Source organism: Pholcus phalangioides, unplaced genomic scaffold, assembly GCF_987345545.1.
Source record: "Pholcus phalangioides strain wild (caught in Gottingen) unplaced genomic scaffold, Ppha-v1.0 ptg000011l_1, whole genome shotgun sequence".
In the NCBI taxonomy this organism is placed as follows: Eukaryota; Metazoa; Arthropoda; class Arachnida; order Araneae; family Pholcidae; genus Pholcus; species Pholcus phalangioides.
In genome coordinates, this window is record NW_028301604.1 from 63,311,056 (window position 1) to 63,334,615 (window position 23,560).

The following is a 23,560-nucleotide window of genomic DNA, read 5'->3' on the forward strand; positions in this document are numbered from 1 at the left end:
GGTATTTACACAAGGTTGAGGAGAAAAAAAAATCTTATGAAAATTTTATTTTTCTTGACAAGTCGCAAAGGCTTGTCATGTTATCCTATGATAAAGGGAGAGAGAAACTACTCCTATGTATTTTTTCTCCACTCTGCCCACATAATGTTAACCAGTCATCTGGCCATGATGTGTTATTCCATCATGGCAGCATAGAGGCAATTGTTTTTAATTTAACCAGTCATCTGGCCATTCAACAGAGAAGTTGAAGGAATGAAACATAGTTAAGAAAAAAACATTTTAAGCATTCATTCACCCCTTATATAGACTGCTGCGCTTTTTGGATACCATTTAATAGCTTCAAACTAATAATATTTACTTGGAAAAAAAAACAGTTTATCACTTCACTCATTTCTTAAAAAATGTTGACAAGCATACAAACCAAGCCACAATTTGCGTATTATCTATTTCTCCTTGCAAGTGCACTTCTCTCATTCCTGCAATATTTTCCAATATCGTGTCTTCTGGAGGCTGATCTCTGTAACAACCATGTCTGAAAAAAAAATATATATATATATATACTAATTTTACACTTTCTATGCCATAACCTAATTCTTTCATTTATTTACAATTTTTGAAAGTTATCTAACATGTTGCATCAGGTTGAAATTTCCTATTTCAAGCTTGTTTAAAAAACAAAACTATCATCAACCCTTACAGCGGCAATGACTAAATATCTCACCTAACTTGATGCCGTGTATATATATAAGTGTGTGTATATATACATATATATTTTTCATCCATTCCGAATTATCTTACTTTCTTAAAACCCTTAGGCAGCACACATAGTGGGGCTACCAAGAGGTATGGGGGTGCATAATAGAGAATAGCGAGAAAATTGCATTTTTTGTTCTACACCGCACATACTCCAGGAGCGAGGCAAAGAGAAAGAGGCCACTCAACAAAATGTGTGAATTGAAAAAAAACTTTTCTTTTCACCTCTATCTGCTGATTATATATAGTCCCCCCCCCCCCGCTTTCGCCCTTTTTTCTTTCCCACTTAAAAAAAAAACTGCTGTGCAGGGAGCATTATCACACCCTTAAATTTCAGAATCCCTCCTGTAATTTTCTCTGACCACCTCCTCTTTTACTATGTGTGGGCATCTCTTCCTCCACCCCTATGCAATTTTTTCTTCCTATAGTCACAATTCTTGTATTTCTTACCTCTTCTTCCCACTATGAGCGCAACCTTACTTTGGCAATGCCAAGCCTAGACACCAATGTAAGTTTTCTTCTCCTGATAACGTTTTCTATTCCCTCCAATCTGTCAGATCAACAGCCAGTAGGATGAATCAGCTTTTGCTCAAAGTTTGATAACAGGAGAGACTTTTTCCTTTGCTTCAGGGAGGGTTTTATAGGAATACAAGTATAGTATGTATAAATAGAAAAAATAAGGTATTTTTCTCTTAATGTTTTTTATATTCTTTGAGTTCAGAGGTGGATAGGAAACATTTTCACTTGCATGAAATTGAAAAAATGTATTCTTGAAAAAAAGACGTGGCATTATGCAGAAGGTTTAGTGATTTCCCACTGTGGTAGTTATAATGGGGATCAGGGAAATTTTAAAATTGTTTAAAGGGTTTAAATAAAAATAATAAATATACAATTTATATTCTCGTAAAGAAAAAACTCCCACAAACAATTCAGATACAGAAATAAAACAAAAAAAAACCCTTTTGGATTAGAGCGAATCTGTAACACAAAAAAATTAAACGAATACTAAAGTCAATGAATAAATTTTATATTGAAAAACAAATTTTAATTTATTTAAAAGAAATGCAAGAGAGACTACAGAGATTTTTTTCAGAAATGAAAAAGGAGATATTACTTTTGACCACTTGAACTCTGTGTACATTATAGTTTCCAGTAAAAAAGCCACTGGGATATTATGTAAATAAGCTGCACCAATGAAACCACAAACTCAATTTTTTTTTAAATTTAACAGCCCAATATTTTATTCTGCGCCCAGAGCATCAATCAGCCTTAATTCATTTCTGTGTGCAGTAATGTAGTCATCAGAACTATGTGCGGGTGACCTAATATATATTTGTACATATTGGGGGTGTCGACATAAGCATTATCGTCCAGTCCCAGACCTTCAAGTATATTTCCATGTATGATCGAGCTTTATAACAGGAGCTAGGCACCTCGCCCCCAAGCAACATACTCAAAATACAATTAAAAAATTACAAATTTAATTATTTAAAAAAATTTCATTTAAATACATCTCATAGGCACTCAGAACCTAAGGGCTTGGACCACATGAACCCTCTTCCTCAAATAACATTGTGAGGTTGACATGGCTCTCGATAATTCATGAATACTCAATGCAATCCCTCCCGCCATACACCCTTGTGAGTTGCATATATACGAAAGTCTGGCAACCTTACACCCCAATGTTTTCTCAGTATCAGAGTTCCTACTTCACCAATGATGAAATAAAGAAATTCTCTCTAAAACAAGCTCTGCAGGTGAGCCAGCACACATGAAAAATGCATCCTGCACATGCAAAACTAAAACACACAATTAGTGCCTTACAACACACTGATTAGTTTAAGTTAAAATGAGATAATGTTCACGGATGGCAAAAACATAACATTGCCATTCTGCTTTGCTCTTTTCTCATCATTTCCCTTCAATGGAGTAATAGCTTTTCCTGCTTCAGTGGCATTATATAAGGCAGATACGCACTGTACAAACGTGAACTCAAAATCTGCCTTCGCTCATCTAAATTTTCTGTGTTGATCAGCCCTAAAACCAGGGTTGGTAAAAAAACCAGTTTTTTTTTTGTTTTAAATAGTATTAACATTAAAAACAATGAAATTTCTGAAAAATCATTCAAACTTCCAATAATTAACTAAAATAAAATGTTTATTAATGTAATTAACACTATTCCCATGCTAATTAATCAATAAATATTTATTGCATTTTAACAAAAACCAACTTTTGCAATTTAATTATTTTTTTGCTTAACTCAATGAATTACTGTGTTTGAAAATTCTTTTAATGTTATTATTAATCATATAATATATAAAGGTTTTTCTCCAGTTACTTTCAGTATACTTAATTAGTAAGCTATTTTGCAAAAAGTAATAAAAATTAGGTGAATATAATGTATTTAATGAAGCATAAATAATGCAGATTAATTAGCAATGATTTACGATATACAGGGTGATTATAACTAAGGTTCTGATTTCAAAACACTGTAAATAAAGAATATTGTCAAAATGACTTGAAAATTGACATGAATATTCCTGAAAAAATTCAATTTTATTTGGTAAAGGGGAAAAAATACTTAAAAATGTAAAATTAATGACATCATCCAACATGTGGGAAATTTGCTCGCAGAATGAAAACGATAGCCAGTCATGGCTATGATGATACCTTATAGTATTCCACGATTTTATAATTCATGGAAACATCACAAAAAACGAAATAATTGAACAACTAACTACAACTTACTTAAGAAATGTTAAATATGTTGTCCACTGTGTGTTCTGGCTATGAGGTTGAAAGCACAAAAATTCTTGTTCAACAGCAGAATCGGAGTATGCCCCATGGTCATAATGTGGATGTGCTTGCAATTCAGCTTTATTAAACCAAACGCCCCCCCCCCCCCCGTTAATATTCCTGATTAACTGTGATGCTTGATTTCCTGATGTGCTGGAGATTGCAATTCACCAAATTTTGCAATCTGGCCACTGTTTATAACATTTTGAGGTACCCCCCACAGCCAGAAGTTGCAAGGGTTAAGGTGCATCCTGTCAAAATAGGTCTTCAGCAGCTGCTTTGCTGGTATTGCAATGTGCATCTTGATAGAAGTTCTATCCACACACTGATGCTGTGGAAGTGCCGAAATGATGTGGTTGCAAAAAATAGATTATACTGCTGGCCAAGTACAGCATCATCTACTTGCACATTTTGCACTTTTTTCTTTTGCGAAAGAAACTTCCATTGCTTCAGGAGTATCCATGCAAATTTTCAAGTCATTCTGATCAGTACTTATTGTATAGTTTTGGAACCAAAACTTAAATTATAATCACCCTGTATATGTATAGCTGATTATTTTTCATAAATCTGTTACTACTATACAGTAGATTGCTGTATTGATTAACTGGGCTTAACAGTGTGTGTGTGAAAGTATAAAAAAAACAACTATTGAATATTAAGACTGGGAGATATACAACTACTTTCTAAAGAAAATGAAAATGTATGTGAGGTAATGTAACAACTAGTACAGGAGTCTTTGTCCTTTAAGGACAGATGGTGTCTTTATTGGATTATAGGACCACCTGCCCCTAGCATGATGGTGTCACTACTGCAGCTGCTTCTTTGTGAAGGGAAAAAGAAACCCTGTGAGATAATACACCACTACATTTAGATGTGAGATGCAATCCTTATTCAAGAATTTGCTAAAGATAGAGCATCAGAATGTAGCCAAAGGTTAGAAAATGTTGTAAGAATGAGAAATTTTTGCTTTTATATATAACTTTAAATGACTAAGATACTTCATATGAAAAACATATATATATTCTGGCCACTTTTATGAGACTTTTTGAAAAAAACCACTTATAAAATCTTATGTCATTTAAAGATATACCATCAGAATGTACCCCAAGGATATAAAATGTGGTAAAAATGAAAAACTTTGGCTAATAATGAACCAATATGATATTTTTCAAGGAAAAAAACGATATTTAGGCAACTTTAATTTGATTTTTTGAAAAAAACCAACGTGGTTTAAACCAAACAACCCTGCCTGAAACCAGTCTTCGATTTTATGAAAGACTTAACCAGACATGAGAACCAGTGTAAAATAACCTTAGAAAAACTGGTGGCAGATGGCAGCACTACACATAACAAGCATTACACAGAAACAAAACTTCACATCAGGTTTCACTACACATACATTCCAACATGTACCAATTCATTAGAGGTTCCGCAGAGGAATATGGACGAGGTACATGTATGGTTTAGTAGTAGTGTAAAATAACCATAGAGCCTTTCAGTGGATGGATTTCATATTTTCATCATACATCCCAGATCAAAGTCTGTATATTAGATGTTTGTTATATTCTCTATCATCATGCTCCGGTGTTGGCCTGGATCATGAGCTTTTCACCGTATTCCTTTCAATCCAGTCCAAATATTCTGTCGCAGCACTCTCAATGGTGAGTGATATACCAATTCAATCACCAACCCCTTTCCAGTCAGAGTTTGTCTTCTCTTGAATTCTCCCATTCTAACATGCACATATAAATTTTTTGTTATTCTCTAACTAGCCGGTAAAGAGATTGGTGTAATTTTTTTTTTAAATTACAAATAACTAAATTATTACAGGAAACTCAAAGACCTGAATTTTTTCAATCAAAAGATATTTGAAGAAAAATAGATTTTATTTAAAAAGGCAATATTGAACACGCATGAACACTGAAATAAAATTAAATGTTTAACACTTTTTGGAAAAAGTTTTCTGGAAAAGTTTTTCCAAACATTTAGTTTTTTTTAACGTATTTAAAAATGAATACAGAATCAGAATTCTTTAAAGTTAGAAAGAATGGCAGGGGGAAAAAAGTTATTGGATAAGCCACAGCCTCAAATCAGTTGCAAGAGCTAAAAATTGACTTTAAGTTACACTACATAGCCATAAGTCAGAGTTCAGATATTTTTTGAATTTCTAGAAAAATACTTGAATTGTAAAGGTTCAATAAAGTATCAAGTACAACGGGCGAGTTTACTAGCTACTCGCTTGTGGTTTCACTTGCTGCTACTAAAGTCGCTCTGTGCAGGGGCGTAGCCAGAAATTTCGTTCGGGGGGGGGGGGGAACCAAAGTGACAGGACAATGGATTTGGCCATCTTTTTCCCTTTTTTCGGTCATTTTCTCACATTTCGGGGGGGGGGGGAACCAGACCCCCCCCCCTCGCTACGCCCTTGGCTCTGTGTAATACTGTTATCAAACTCTCTGCTTGCTCTGCTAGTGCAAGTAAATATGAAGGATTGAAGGATGGGCTACTTTTCTCATTACTCACCAGCATTTTTTTGCTATCACCCAGATACAATATGGGTGTGGCTACTTTTTTTTCTTTGCAACAAAACAGACAACAATACACAAAAAGGAAGGGAAAGAGAATGAGTTGCTCTCTTATCTAGAGAGAAATTTTACTAGTCTGGTGTAATTGAAATTCCCTGGGCTAGTTGAAACTGGTTAGCTCACTAGCAACTTTACTTATCAGAAAATAGCTAATAAGCTAAAATGTAATTGAGCATTTGACCCTATCTTGTATTCACAATTTGCAGTGAAAATTTAATCACGAGTGCATTTAGGAGACAAGAAATTAAACAAGAAAAAAATTTTTTTAAATCAATCCAAGAATTATCTTTATTATCACTTAAAAAAAAAAATGTATACACAATATAAATTTTGTAAAAAAAATTTTTTCAAAAAAACTTTTTTTTTTCAGAGATATCACTTCTAATTTTTTTCAGAGGTTATTCGACAATTTATTTTTCTGACAAATTTTGTTGAAGAAATTATAAATTGGTTTCAAGTACCCTAATTACATTTATTAGGTTATTGAGATAATTTTGAAACTTCGATTTGGTTCCTTTACCGACATTTTATCAGATTTATAGATCTCAGATTTTTTTTGACAACTTCACAAACTTGCATTTATTCTCAGGGTGTAAAAAAATAGGAACAAGACAAATTTACGACGTAGAGATGCCATCTTTGAATGCCGCAAATGTAACCGGAAGGGGCAAAATCCCCAGGGGAATAAAAACTCCAAAATTTGACAATTACACGGCCCCTCATTCAGGGAAGATATCCCTCTGTAACAATAGTTGGGAACCTTTGGGGAATTTGCCAAACCTGCCTCTATCTCTTATTTTCGAAACATGTTTATATAGAGTTGTAATTGTATAATTTTTAATAGAATTTGTTATCTTACCATTTATAACCGTACACGGTCGATTCAATTAGTCTGATATTTTCATAGCTCATAGTCCGGTAAAATGTGCGATCTTGATCACATCGCCATTTTAAATTATTGTTGTTGCCATTCTTATTTTTGTAAAAGTTCCTACAAAAAGTCTATTGTCATTTATTTATGTAAATTAGACATTGTATTTTCCTATTGGCCATGCTCTGATGTGTATTTTTCTGAGATGGTCGGTCCCAGGAGTTGGATCGTTCCGTATTTCCTTTTATAGGTATAAATACCCGGAGCCACTTCGCATTAACTTGCATTCGTTCTCGCCTTTCAACTCAAAATACATCACTTTAGGTGAAGGTGGTCGCCTTTGGGTGAGCCATCTGAAGAATGAAATAGTATGTCTCACTGATGCTTATAGTTCATCCGTCCGTCGTATGGTTCCGCATCGATCATTGCTTCCGATTGTCATCTCGGCAGTTTATGCAGCTCTTCCTGCAGCGTGAGGCCTCGTCTCGGATCGTGACCTTCCGTTCAAGATCGGTGCCGTCACGGTTCGTGTGACCCGATAACGATCGCCAAACTCCTGCAGTCGGACTGGATTGATGAGACAACAGACTTGCATTGGTGTACGGTATGAAAATTGAGAAATAATTCTGTTATTCGTATCCTACTTAAATAGTTGAAAGCATCAAGAAATATTCTTATGTTAAAATCTGTTTTCAGAGATCGGTTTTAGTTCAATATCAAGAAAATTTGCGTTCACAATTACCGATTTCGTATTTGAATCATCACGTATTTGAATTTTAAGTGCAGAAAATGCGGTATTATAGGGATTTTTACAGCAGAACATTTCCAGTCAGCCAAGGGCTAGTTGCAGAACAATACAAAACATTCTGCTTTGGGATATTGCAGATGTGTTGGTCTAGAGTAGCCAACAAATACCATTTTTTTTAGTGCAAGGCAAGCAGGCCCATGTCACGTGTGGTCAAGTTTTTCAGCAGAATGGTAAATAAATACACCAGACTTTAGCTTTTTGTTATATTTTATTTTTTCAAACTAGTTACAACTAAAGCTTCCATCATACAAGAAAATCATTTTCACAAATAATAGTTTCCTTTTTTTGTCTTGTAAATCATTGCAGCCTGTTACTTCAGGGACCACATTACACTATCCATATTTTTACACACATTATACAGGAGCATGGGCTATATAGAAAGGGGTGGCAGCAATCACCCTGTTCATGAAAAAATATATTCTTGGCATAGGTGGAAGTAGACAATCCCCCCAATATGCATCACTAACACCCTAAACAAACTGTCCCTCTTCCTATTTGAAGAGAATGTACCCGCTTATGTACAAGAGTCCAGATAATCACTTAATGATGTGTGGCGTGGTCACCAAACAGTTTTGCCTGCACCCTACCCATCAATAAATAAGACAGGATGTGGGGCAGTCTATAAATGACTATCTATAATAGGAATGTTAGTTTAGGTACCCAACAGACCAAGGAATGTTTTCTTTCACTCATTGACATTTCTAATAAAGATGTCATTGAGAATATTTCATACTTTCAAAAAGGGCAGTTGATGTGAATGTGTAATCATTACAGCCCAGATTAAATGCAAATATATATGTGCATACGCATTTGCATATTTTGGCCTTTTAGCATTAATGCACATAAATGCATAAAACCAAAGAATTTTCAATATAAGTACATATTTTTGAAGGTTTATTTAAGCTCAAATCACTTTTTACATAATTTTTCAAATAAATATTTCTCATAATATTTTCATACCATCGGTTTTTTTTTTGTCCAAAGGTAGGATTTTGGAAATTAACAAATGTTTAAAATATTTTCCAAATATCAACCGTTTTATTGTACCGCTATTTCTGGAATGCTTTTTAAAAAATAAAGTGGCAAATTTTTTTTTGGTGTTTTGTTACTGAGCAACTGCAACAAACTAGAAATTGAAAAAGCTGAAGTAAAAAATATTTAGAAATTATTAATAATAGAAGTTAATTACATATACAGTATACACATATATGGAGATATTTTTTTGTAAATTAATATGCACTAAAGAATAGCAAATATGTGTTTTAAAAACATGTATATTTTTTGCATGGTGATTTTTTTAATGCATATTTTCTCATTTTTGGTACATATTTCGGAAGTTTTAACACATTTTTAGAGTTTTTTAGCATATATTTTGGATTTTTAATATATATTTTAGTTTTATTAATGCATATTTTGGCATTTTTAAGATCATATTTTGGTATTTTAAAGTGCATATTTTTAGAGCATATTTCGCGGCTTTTTTTAATGCATATAATCCAGGCTATAGTAATCATCATTCAAACTCCCTTCCCTTGTCAGCAAAAGTCAGCAAATCTGAAAACCCCTCCACTCCTCCTTGATGCTGACAATATGTGAATGGCCCTTTTTTAATAAAGCTATAAATTACACATTTTTTGCTTATAACAAGTGGAGTTTGTAACCTAATTTCATAAAACTTAAAGAACTTGACAATGTAAGCATTACATAACATATTGAAAGTTAAAATAGAACCATTAGATATTTCATGAGATATGATGAAAATGTGTGATGGAAATTAAGTCAATTCTTGTTTTTATGAACCAGTACGAACATGAAAAAACAGTTTGTGAAATCAGAAGTTTCTAAATAGGAAAGATGTTTAAAGGAATAGTATACTGTTTGGGACCAGAAGATTGGTTTATAAAAACATCCAGTTTATAAAATCGAGCATAAAATATTGTGTGAATGTTACAAATTATTAGCAGCTTTTTCCAATACATGATTGATTAAAAACATTTTTTCTTGCTTAATTTCTTGTCTGTCTCCTAAGTGCACATATGGCTAAAGTTTCACTGGAAATTGTGAATACAAGCATAGGGTTTATATGACCAAAATTTCAGAACAATTCATTAAGTGTTCTTTAGGACATTTGAAAAAACTCTGAACTCTAAAGTGTCCCATGACTTATGCCAATAGTGTGTATAATCAATAGCTTTTTTTTTAATGAGAAATTATGGAACTAGATTCTGTATTAGTTGGCCAAGCTGCATCATTGAAGATAGGTTTTCAAAGTCTAGTCTGTGGGATTCCCCCCACCATGAGCCAATGCCATTGTGTTTGTCCATTTTTTAATACCAGACTTCGAACAACAACTTAAATCTAGTTCAATTTCCTTTTTACAAAAATAACAAAAACTAAGTATGCAAAGACTTTCAAAGAACCAGCTTTCAGTCAGACAATTGTCAAGAAAGGTTTTCTCAGTTCAAACAAATGCCCAAAGATGGCTGAGATTGGGAATGTAAGTGTGTTTTGGATTTATGAAAAGGTGAGGAAGCAAATGAAAGATCTCATCCGAGGCAGAAACCTGAAAAACAAGTCCAAGTCTCATAGAGACGGGTGAGGAAAAAGAGAAAAGATTAGTCAAAACTTGGAGACAAGTATATTTTGAGGGAAAAAACCTGGATGTAAAAAAGAGTTAAAGTGCTACTAAACCACACATACACCTCATCCATATTCTCCTGCAACTCTTTTAATGGATTGGTATATGTTGGAATGTGTTTGTACGTGTTGTGAACATAATGTGAAGTTTGTTGCTGTGTAATTCTTGTTATGTGTAGTGCTGCCATCTATTTTTCTAATAATGAGTAAAGTGTAATGATTGAATTATTGTACTATTGTCTGCCTGTTGCTCATTAAAAAAGTTATGTCACTTTCTTCCAAATTTGAAAGACAGGTGGCAGCATTTCTATACACAAACAACAAGTTATTTTTACATGTTGTGATACATGTGAGTTTTTAAATGTTTATTGAGACCCAATTGCTCTCCTCTGAGATAGGAGCCTATTCGTGCCTTAAAGATAAGAAATGCACCTTTGGCTAAAAGATAAACTGGAAACTCATCTAGACTTCTAGTTTGAAATCATCACAAAAGATTCATCATGGCATCAGAAGTACCCCAAAGAACTGCTGTTTTCTCATCTGGACACAAGAATATTGTTTGAAATCTGATATTTAAAAATTAACCAAAACAATCACAGAAGCCCACGAAAAAATATGACTTCAGACCTTTTATCAAGAACAATTGGCCAACTGATGTGGAAGTCACATGCAGGAAGTCAGATGCATGTAACAAGTGGGAGGACATGGAGAAATAACATTCCCTTTTCTCACAAGAAAAAAATGATCTTGTTACTTTTGGATGCATCCTTCTATAAAAACATTTTAAATGCAAAATAGCTGGTGTAAATAAAAATCATTCAGTTTAATCAATATTTAATTTATAAATGGCTAAAGTGTTTTCTTGTATGTCACCCTACACCAATTTCCATTATAAAATAAAATAACGTACTTCAATTTCATCTTTTCTATTATCTTATTGTACATCCTGGAACATCTCTGGAAAAAAAAATATATATATATGTCACACTCATAATTTGTTACAATCAAGGAAATTAAATTAAAGATTAAGTCAAGTGTATGACCATTATAATTTGACAATGAAATACTTTTATAAAAAAACACACCTAAAAAATAATCAGATCTTGAAATTTCACATGCAAATTCCTTTATACCAAGTATACAAATGATTAAATTTTCAAGGCTGATGAATGTTAACTTTCGTCATGCGCGTTTCTACTGCAGAACTAACATTGTATAAAACCATTAACAATTGCAGACAATTTATTTTCACTCGTTGTTGGCATTGCAGTTCCCTGGAGACACAACCAATAATGACATTGCAACGTTGTCACAAAGACCTTATAGTCAATTGAATGACTTCGAATGTGGTTGCATAGCCTGGATGCATGAAGTTGGCTGGTCATACTGAGCAATAGGTCACTACCTGCACCGTATGGAAATGACTGTGCTGGCAGCAATGGTTGCTGCAAGAAACTCATCAGTGGAATAAAGGCTCTGGAAACCCAAGATGCACGAACGTAAGGCAAGATAGAGGATGATTATGCAACAGGCCCAAATTTCCCCAACAACGTCACTGTCTGCTATCCAACATGCTCCAGCCTCTTCCATATGTGGTACCCAACTTCAAAGAACAAATGTGAACCAATCTCCCCATTAAAAAGTCTCACCGCAGAGAGCAACAGGCCTACAACGGTATACTATTCAATCATTACACTTCGTGCATAGTTAGAAAAATTTAAGGCAGATGGCAGCACTACACACATAACAAACATTACACAGAAAAAAACTTCACGGAAGGCTCGCTACACACATTCAAACAGGCAGTGTCGTAACTAGCCATTCCTGTGCAAGAATTTGCATTCAGGCCCCTTCTCCCCCCCCCCCCAGAAGTGGGCCTTGTGCAGGTGCACCAGTTGCAGCACGGCCAACATGTACCAATTTGTTAGAAATTCAGCAGAGGAATATGAATGAAGTGCATATCTGGTTTATTAGCAGCCTCTTCTATACCACCTGTGGTACCTTCCACCATGTCACAGTGTTTGGCTGAGGCAGAGTTATGCTCACAGCGGCTTTTAAGACGTCAGCATTTTATCCTACAACATCTGCAGAGTCGTCTAGAGTGGTGTCGTTGCTGATCATCATGGCTGCCAGCAGACTGGCATCACAGTGTTCAGCTATAAATGCCTATTCAGTCTTGGAGCAGATGACCATCGGACCTGTGTGTGGAGAAGCCAGGGCCAGCGGTCCTAACCAGCCTGTGTTTTACAGATACATACAACCATTACTCCTGGTGTGGCATATCTATCCCTATCTCTTAAGACCGCGCGCGCACACACACACACACACACACACACACACACAGGTCACCTCTAGTCATCCTGCGTACAACTTTAACAGTTCAACGATATGTTAATGACATCCTGCAGCTGGTCACATTACCCTTCATGGCACATCGTGGGGCAATTCTCAACAAGATAATGGCAGGTCAAATACGGCTTGCATATCTCTAGACTGCCTTGGTGCTGTTGATACTCTTCCTTGGCCAGCAAGGTCACTGGATCAATCAAACATGCATGGCATGGGCGGAGATATAGGGGGCGTGGGGGACAGAATCAAAGGTGGAGTCGACAGATCTAATGCATAAGTATACATGAATTGACATCATCGTGCCCCCCAGCAATAATGACCATGCCCTCCTGACTTCGAAGTCTATCGTCGCCTATGATACATGGGAAATGTCACAGATCTGGAACAATTGATGAATAATTTTGCGATGCATTCTGCCAGTCAGACCAGGAACCTTTATCACTCCTTACATCAACATAAACAAGTATGCATTGCCACTGGGGGGTTACCAATTACTGATTTGAACATTCAATGTACAATTGAAGCCATTGATGGGTCCAACAGCTTTGAATTTTCAATCATTTCATTAGCTGACTACAACCTTTACAAATTTAATTTCAACAAAAACAGTCACTTTTTTCATGGAGCTTCATTTTTTTGTGAAAGAGCATTGATACAGTGCCCCCCCCCCCCGCCTGAAGGAAGAAGCACACTACACTGATGTGATCATCACGTCATGTCAAAGGAGTTGTCAATTCTGATTCGTGAAAATTATGTGATGCGTAAATTATGTGACATGAATTTCTCACGTCACAGAATTTCCATGTATCAGAATTTACCACGTCTCTGACCTGATGTAAAATCATGTCAAGTCAGTGTAGTGTGTTTCAGTCATAAGACTGACACTGTACGAGATGGAAACCTGTCTTGAATGGATCACAAAATAGCCACATCAATAATTAGTGCTTTTATATGCACCTTTATAAAATGGTAAACTGCCCAAAACCGAATAATACTTCAATGTTTTGATGTTCCATTTCATACAGGTTTCACTGTTATTCTATAACCTATTGAAATAAACTATAATAAATTGAGAAAAAAAATTATGTGTACTTACTAAAGAACAATATTTTATACACACCCAAGATTAATTATATAAATTTCAAACTAGATACCACTTTTAAGTTTTGTTTAAATATAATACTGGCAACAGGTTTTAAGCCCAGTTTGGTCTCTGCCCGCATGTTATTTGAACCTCTTTTTACATTTGTGGGGAAAAAAGGCCATGATAAGCATTCCAATGCAATCCACACCTTTTTGTCAACTGGTTGATTTGTTATTTTTGAAATTTGTCCAGGACTTTTCATCCACCCTGCATATTTTAGACATTAATAATTGAAACAACATTTTCACACACACATTTTCTTGATCTCATAATATCAACACATCACAAGCAGGGAACAGATCTCTTAGTTCAACACTTCATCCTCTCTTTCTGACTTAAAAATAAAACCCATTCCTCAGCTGCAGTAAGTTACCAAGTGTAGAATCCTTTGTTAAAGTTTTTAAACAAGGAGAAAGAAATGGTGTACTATATTTTTCCCTTCCCTTTGCTCTTTGTCTAATTCAAGTTGGTAAAAAATATCCAATAGGGGAAAAAATGAGATGAGAGTGCGTATAAAATAAATTTGTCCTTGACAGGGTTACAATATCACATCAATACTGTGTCTAGAAGAAAGGATAAAACTTTTACTGTAACAGCTGAAAATTTCCTGCATAAGCAGTGTTAATAAACAAGCTTCTCATGTTTTAATAAGGTATCTTTTTAAAATTAGTCTACAAAGAAAAATTGATAAAAATACATTTTTCTTGAAATACACATTGTTCTCTATATTTACAACAGTAACCCTTTAGAATATAATGTACAAGATACATTATATCATAAAAGTGTGGTATGGAAGAAATATAGAAAACACATCACTACTACATTTGTTGATATATGAATGTGTGTGTATGCTGACTTGCAACCCTATGAATCCATTGTATGAATGGAAAAAAAATTTATACTCTAAGTTTTCATTTCGGCTTTGTCAAGAGGAGGCTATATATTAAAATAACTTTGAACAGATGAAAATTTTGAAAACAAAGTTCCTTTTTCGTCATCATCTACATGCACGATTCTCTAATTAGTGATCAGATCAAGAAGGATCCAAATATAGATCAAAAACTACCCCATTACTAGTTTCATATTTTTATTATATGATATAACAATGCTTGTTCCTTGTTGTCCCGTAATGTAGGCCTATGTACAGCGTATTATCTTCATCAAAAGTTTAACTTCTTAACCTGATCTTTACTGTGTGAAATGTTTTTCTGCGAGAGATTTTTTCATGGTTATAGAAATTCAAAACTCTAATTGAAAATACAAGTTATTTTGCCAATTATTACCGAGTGGATTAAACAAACCATTATAAGCAATTTCTTAGTTACGGGTGCATGTATTTAAAAATTTTACATATTACACTTTTGTTTGTGAATATATATATTTTGATATTTTCTATCTTTACTCTCAGCTCTCATGTGAAGTTTTATACCTATAGGGTAGACCACTGTACCTAATTTTGGTCAATTTTAATCAAAATGGGAAAAAAATGTCAAATTTCACAAAATTCTGTCAGAAATGTCGATATCAACCTGAAGTTTCCAAATTTATTTCGAAAAACATGCTGAACTCTCCTCTATATGTGATAAAAACTGGAAATGTTTGAATCAATTTTTATCTGATATTTTTGTAAATAAAAACTATGTTCCATTTATTGGAACATAGTTTTTATTTACACATGGAACATTGGCCTTTAAACGGTTAACCAACAGGTTGAATGAAAACCTTCAATTTTAAAACTGGGAAATGTCACCCCAGTTAACAGTATACAATGATATGACATTTTATATGTAGGAATAGACATGAAACTTTTATGAATTTGTCAAATGAATCAGAAAATTTGTTAAACTAGCAGAGTTAAGCAGTCAAATTTTTCTAATATAGTCATTTTATATGCCATTACTGATTTTTGATCACTGTTTCAAATCTCTTGTGAGAAACAATTATCATGCTCAACTTTTTTTTTTTTGTAAAATACATTTGAAAGTCACTGAAGACTTGCTATAGCATTTTCCCGCCAAGGGTTATATTTATATGCAATACGTGGCAATTTTACAGACAATTTGTAACATTTTTGACGAAAATTGACAAAATCCTGTATTTATGATTCAACTTTACTGTATTTTTCTTGCTAAATTATGGCCACCCTAACCATGAGAAAATAGCTTTGTGTATAATATTTCACATCTGATTATATTTTTCACACTTAAAAAGGTATTGGGGGAAAATCTCAAGCGCTTCCGTTATAACACCCCAGTCATAATGACAAAATTCTATGGAATTTGTCATTATGACAGAGTTTGACTGTATTTAGTCAGCTGCTGTCCTAACACATGGGCCTACCTGGAGACCTCAAGTGTAGAGTGGGGAAAGGCCTCACAAAAATTCAATCTAGCTAGAATTTTCACAATTAAGGATGTAAATTGGTAGGCAGGCATTTTTAATCAAGTAGGGACCTCAGAAAAATCCCTTTGCCTGAGGGCCCTGTATTTAATACTTGTAAATAAACTGCCAGTCTTGTTTGTACATCAAAAAACCATACTCGATGGCCATGGAATGCTTTACTTCATAAAATATAAGCTACAGAATAAAGCTATGACTCATTTTGTGAATGCTTGACGAGAATAAAATGTTAAATAATATAAGATGTTTACTGAATAAAAATTGTTTAATTTTGACAACATATTTGAATTCTTACCTTGCTATTAAACCAATCAGGTGGCCGTGGATCATCATCAGGTAACATAGAGCAAGATATGGCGGACCTATGAATTAAGAACTCTTTGTCAACTCTTTAATTATCAAAATCAACAAAATATACAAGTTTCCATAAATTAAAGAAAAAACCACAAAAGAGACTTACAGCAGAACTCGGTTAACTCAAATTCTTACAAACTCTCCATGAGTTTTCTAATATAAGGTTGAAATTTCTTGTTTAATTCAAAAATGTTTTTGAACATTTTGGATAATTCAAAGTTAGAGAGACAGTAATTGTTTCTCTCGACAAATTTGTTCAATCTTCATTATCCAAGACTATTGGATGCTGATCAATTGGTTAAACAGGAAATATTTAAAGATAAAAGTTAAAAAATTCAAATGTTTCAGAATTTAGGTGCACAGAGGGTGCAATTCCTTTCTACCTTGACTCTTGGCGCTAAAATTCTGTCTGCTGAGCAACGTGTAAAGTACTGTTGGGCTAATCTTAAAGATGATAATCCCAGGTTTTATGACAATTTGTAATAAGAAACAAGCACTTCTTACTTTGAAAATAGCAACCTTTTTATGTCAAAATGTATGTCAGAATTTAATTTGTTTTTTGGTCAGGATTAATTGTTTAGCAACTGTAGGAAAAAAAATTGGCTTTCATGATCGAAACAAGCAAAACCACATTATCTAAATGCATAAAATATTATTTTTGTTCATCTGCCAAAACATTTTGGATGACTAATGAGCAATATTAAAAGCGATATCAAGTTCGTGTAGAAAGAATTCAAAATGCCAATTTGTAAATTTTTATTTTTTATAATTCAATGCATTTTTCAACATTGTTCAGCTGGAATGCATTAAAATTGTGTATCACTTGATATATGTTCAACCTCTGGAAACAGATCTTCAGAACCAATAGTTTCTTCACACAAATTCTAATGAAAATAATTTTTCCCAATATGTACCATAGAAATAATTATATTTGGGAAACAATTTCTTAACTGATGATCAGTAACTGTTTCAGTAAATCAGACTGAGTATGATCAAAAAATTCTAGTAATACCGATTACAGAACGGTGGAATAAGGTATCAACTAAGATCAATTATATACTATATTTTCCTTCGTATAATCTGCAGTGGCACATAATCTGCATGCTAAATGTGAAGAAATAAGAAAAAACACTGTATAATCCATGGCTGCGTATTATCTGCAGGATTTTGAAAAATAAAAAATTGCCTTGTGTTTTAATAGTCAATCCATTGGTACACTAGTTAATGAAATTTACATCACGCACGAAACAAAATTCACAGTTCAATCACAAAAACCTTCAAATTCATCACAATACCCATCACGCTGATAACTTTCTGCAAATTGTCCGCTGCTGTATATAATCCATATTTTTAATGTTTAACCACTTTTTTCACTGATAATCTACAGATTATACGGAGGAAAATATTGTATATTAATCCTACATGAATATTGAAGATTAAGTTGCAATTTGCGGTAATTTTATGGATCCATTATAGATTAACTGGACAATTGTAAGTTTTGCTGTTCCCTTGAGCTTTGAAAAATAAATGAATAAAAATTTAAGATTTTTTTCAAAAGATGTTTTACACAAGAACACAATATACAAAATACTACTGTGATGCTTATGACAAACCCCCCTACAGCAAACAAAAACATTTCAAACCGAGGTCAAGTTATAGTTTTCAAACTTATAGTTTTAATCAAGATCCTGCTATAAAAAGAATGAGCTAACGAATTAATTACAATGGTTTTAAAGGTAAAATTTTCCAGAAGAATAATAACAGTGGACTGATAGGCAGGAGAGAGATAGCCAATCAATAAAGTTAAGAAATTTCACTACTGGCCAGTGACTACTGAACCTGTTAAATCCAGTGGCCACTCATGCATATGCGATACACAAAAATTCCACTTTTGCTAGAGCTGGCACAATAATTGAAGGGGTTAAGGTCAAAGTGGTGCAAGTCAATCTTGTTTTGAGAAAAGTTTTACTAAAATTGTTTTCATAGATTCCCACATTCAAAATTTTGTGATTTCACTATTTAGAGGTGAAGTATTGAAGCTGAGGCCTAGTTAATTTTTACTTTTAACAGTTTAACACGTCTAGATTGTATTTCTAGACTTGAGTCAGAATTGTTAATTAGGGATGGGACAAATAGCAGAATACTGAATATTCAGCAGCCGAATATCATTTTTTAAAAAAATTCAAAATTATAAATTGCCATTTTTAATTGAAAATAAAATTGGTAATTTCAAATGATCAATATTGAATTTTAATTACATAATTTATTTAAATAAATACTAGAGAAATGGTAACCAAGATTTTTATTGCCATGATACTGACAATCAAATTCAACAATATTGTATTTTAATATTACACTGATACCTAAGCTAACAATGATGATTCATTCAGGTCAGGGTTGGTAAAAAAAAGTTTTTTTTAAAAAAACCAAAAAACCGGGTTTTTTTTGGTTTAAATAATATTAACACTAAAAACAATAAAATTTCTGAAAAATCATTGAAACCTCTAATAATTAATTAAAATAAAATGCTTATTAATGATAATTAACACTATTCCCCATATTAATCAATAAATATTTCTTACATTTTAACAAAAACCAACTTTTGCAATTTAATTAGTTTTTGCTTAACTCTCAATGGATTACTTCGTGCTTGAAAATTCTTTTGTTATTAATCATATAATATAATGATGTTTTTTCCAGTTACTTTCAGTATGCTTAATTAGGAAGCTATTTTGCAAATACTATAATAAAAATTAGGTGAATATATAATGTATTTAATGAAGCATGTGTAGTGCAGATTAATTAGCAATGATTTACAATATACAGGGTGATTATAATTAAGGTTCTGATTTCACAACACTGTTAAAAAAAGAACGATTGTCAGAATGCCTTGAAAATTGACATAAATATTCCTGAAAAAAATTTAATTTTATTTGGTAAAGGAGAAAAAATACTTAATGTAAAATTAATGACATCCAACATGTGGGAAATTTGCTCACAGAATGGAAACGATAGCCAGCCATGACAAAATAACTTAATTATAGCATTGCAAAATTGTATAATTCATGGAAACATCGCAAAAAACAAAGTAATTGAACAAATAACTACAACTTAAGAAATGTTAAATATGTTGTCCACCGTGTTCTGGCTATGAGATGAAAGCACAAAAATTCTTGTTCAACATCAGATCAGAGTATGCCATGGTTATAATGTAGATGTGCTTGCAATTCAGCTTTATTAAATCAAACGCACCCCCCCCCGTTAATATTCCTGAGGAGCTTCTAACATATAGGGGATGTGCTGGAGATTGCAATTCACCAAAGTTTGCAATCTGGCCACTGTTTATGACATTTTGAGGTACCCCCCACAGCCTGAAGTTGCAAGGGTTAGGGTGCACCCTGTCAAAATGTGTCTTCAGCAGTTGCTTTGCTGGTATTGCAATGTGCATCTTGATAGAAGTTCTATCCACACACTGATGCTGTGGAAGTGTCAAAATGATGTGGTTGCTCAAAATAGATTATACTGCTGGCCAAGTACAGCATCATCTACTCGCAAATTTTGCACTACTTGCACTTTTTCCCTTTTGCAAAAGAAACTTCCATTGCTTCAGGAGTATCCATGCAAATTTTCAAGTCATTCTGACCAGTAGTTCTTATTGAATAGTTTTGGAATCAAAACTTCAAATTATAATCACCCTGTATATAGCTGATTATTTTCATAAATCTCTTATTATTATACAGTAGAACCTTGATTAACTGGGCTTACCATGAAAGTACATAAAAAAAAACTGTTGAATATTAAGGCTGGGTGTACAGTGTGAGATGTGCTGCTACTTATGGGAAAGAAAATGAAAATGTATGTGAGGTAATTAACTACTAGTACACTAGTCTTTGTCCTTTAAGGACAGATGGTGTCTATTGGATTATAGGACCACCTGCCCCTAGCATGATAGTGACACTTCTGTTGCTGCTTCTTTGTGAAGGGAAAAAGAAACCCTGTGAGATAAATACACCACTACATTTAGATGTGTGATGCAATCCTTATTCATGAATTTGCTAAAGATAGAGCATCAAAATGTAGCCAAAGGTTAGAAAATGTTGTAAGAATGAGAAATTTTGGCTTTTGTATATAACTTTAAATAACTGAGAAACTTCATATGAAAAATATATATATATATTCTGGCCACTTTTATGAGACTTTGAAAAAAACCACTTATATAAAATCTTGTGCCATTTAAAGATACCATCAGAATCTACCCCAAGGATATAAAATGTGGTAAAAATGAAAAATTTTGACTAATAATGAACCAATGATATTTTTCTTAGTCCACTTTTTTGATTTTTTGAAAAAAACCAAACTGGTTTTTTTTTAAAAAAGTACTTGGTTTAAACCGAACAACCCTGGTTCAGGAATCACATTTGTTAGCTAAAACATGATTTCCCGCAGGTTTCTATGGAAAATTGTTCGATTCATTCCAGCTTCTGCCCGAAATTTAAAGATAATCAGTTAACCCCTTTGCTTACAAGTGAATTGGCAAGAAATTTGGATGCTCTCTATTTGACGAATCAGCAATAAATATAGTAATCTTGTCCTAACCTAACTGCATGTTAGAAAAAGGGGAGAAAAAAACAAATGAAAGAGTAAGACAGTATATTAGATTAAAGGCAATACGAATGTAGATACAAAGTTAGATTTCTTTTCACCCTCACCCTACCTGTTCTCTTTCACTCTTATAAGAAAGATACATTATATGCAAGGTGAAAAAAAAGCACTGTCAGGGTATGCAAAAAAACAAAAGTAAAAAAAAAAAAAAAAAATAGGTTGCAACAAAGCTTCAGGAAGAGGAAAGAAAACAGTGAACTTGTTTGAATTCATTCCATTGGCGTTTGGACACAATATTACATCCTTTGATCATAAAATAGTTAAAACCCCAAGGAGAAATATAAAAAAGGCAAAAACTGATCGCTTAAATGAACAGCTTCGAAACTGGATAAATGAGAATTTACAGGAAGATGAAGGTACTGAAGATGTTTTTATTTTATATTAAATGTGCACACACAACCAACACCAGCTTTAATCTACTAAAATACAATACAAATACAACGCCACAACAGGCAAATTGCCCAACCAGGTGGCTGACTTAAGAACATCATGGATCCCCAAGCCATTTTTTGGAGGCCCTACCTACTACTACTACACCACACATGCACCCCCAACCAATTGGTACACGCGGGAATGTGCGTGTACGTGTAGTGAAACCTGCCGTGAAGTTTTTTTGTTTCTCTGTAATGCTTGTTATGTGTAGTGCTGCCATCTGCCACCAGTTTTTCTAACTATGCGTGAAGTGTTATGACTGAATGATTTATCGTTGTAGGACTGTTGCTCTCTGTGGCGAGACTTTTTAACGGGGAGATCGGCTCGCATTTGCGCCTTGAAGTTGGGAACCACAGAAAACCAACTTCAGCCGACCACCACTGTGGGGTTCGAACCCGGATCCTCGCATCGCGAGTCCGTCACTATAACCACTCGACCACCACAGCGGCATTAAAGTTAATGTTAACACAACCCACTTGAGTACATATTCCTGCGCTTCCCATCTATTTGCGATTTGGTTAGCTATTTCTGTGTCCGATACATGCAGATGGTGACAACACTGATCTTGCCTGGCAGGGTTGATTTGTTTAAACTGTAACATGACGTCCTCCGGGTCATGTTTTCCTTAATGATAACTCTGTCAAGAGTGTACATACTTTAGAGTTCTTAATCTGTTGGTGTCTCCCGGGAGAGATGTCACCTAGTCTCATTGGAGGTTGTTTTCCTCCGTATGTTCTAATTTTATGTTAACATATGTATTTCGTTTGCTGGCAGATGGCCGCGGACCTTGTTGGTCAACTTTCCCAATTGTCGTTGGTCGTGTTGGGTGAACCTGGCCAGTTTGCCTGACATGTTGCCAAACGGTAATTTAATGTTTGTACTAATATTTCGAAATTATATGCAAATTATACAGATGTTCTTATTGTTGTGACGTAATATTTTTCATGATGTGACTGAGTATTTCCGCGGTCCAAGTGGACCAAAATACTTGTTCCCACTAGCGTATATATACAAGTTGTGGTTATTGAACGATCGCATTACATCTCATCACATCTCGTTGCATTTCTCTTCACCTCACTCGTTTAACGAGTTCGGTGTTCCGATGTTATAGTACAGTGGTGCTAATCTTCTAGTCAGGTCTAATGTAACGTGACATCATCTAGCCTTAGGCTTGGAATCGTATCCTATCACGAGCATCTAATTTTATATTTGTGTCTCGGCAGGTCCGAACTTTTTAATAGTAGCTTTACATAAAAGCAATGGCTTGGATCTCCTAACGCTAACCGGGTGTTGTCGAAAGGTCTCTACCCAGGGTTCCTGGTCTAGTTGGTATCGCCAACTGTGTGAAATAGATGTGTCGATAACTGGCTGTTCTCAACATCTCTGCCTCATCGCCACCTGATTCCCGATCTCCTGCAGCTCTAGCTCTTCGGCACCCGCTGGATTGACATTCGACGATCGTCTCTTCTACAGATTCACATCTGTTGCTTCGCCAGACTCTTGGTTCTGATGTTGTGCTAATTCGAAACAGTGCACCCAGAAATAGGAAACACGGCTCCCAGCTGACTTCACCGATCTCTGGGCCAGTGAGAATCGGCCTCTGACGGGTCTTGTCTCCGCGGACATCCACTTTAAAACCGGACTTAGTGTCTCTCTTATAACCACATGCCAAAGTTCCGGACCTTCCCCAGATAAGTGCAATATATGAAAAAGTCTCTGTGATACGATTATATTTTTAATTTAACGTTAAACTAATTTTTTTAAATATCGTT

At 34.2% G+C, this 23,560-nt stretch overlaps 1 protein-coding gene across 3 annotated transcripts in view; it reads right to left on the reverse strand.

The window, feature by feature from the left end:
* The window catches only part of LOC149080690 (uncharacterized), a 239,265-nt gene that overhangs the window by 174,223 nt on the left and 41,482 nt on the right, over positions 1 to 23,560 (reverse strand). For all 3 annotated transcript variants that reach the window (XM_089239904.1, XM_089239903.1, XM_089239905.1), the window contains exons 3-5: positions 16,636 to 16,702; positions 11,358 to 11,404; positions 422 to 532 (exon numbers count right to left, since the gene is read on the reverse strand). In XM_089239904.1, the coding sequence (XP_089096030.1) occupies positions 422 to 532; positions 11,358 to 11,404; positions 16,636 to 16,702 (225 nt within the window). The remainder of the gene's footprint in view (positions 1 to 421; positions 533 to 11,357; positions 11,405 to 16,635; positions 16,703 to 23,560) is intronic.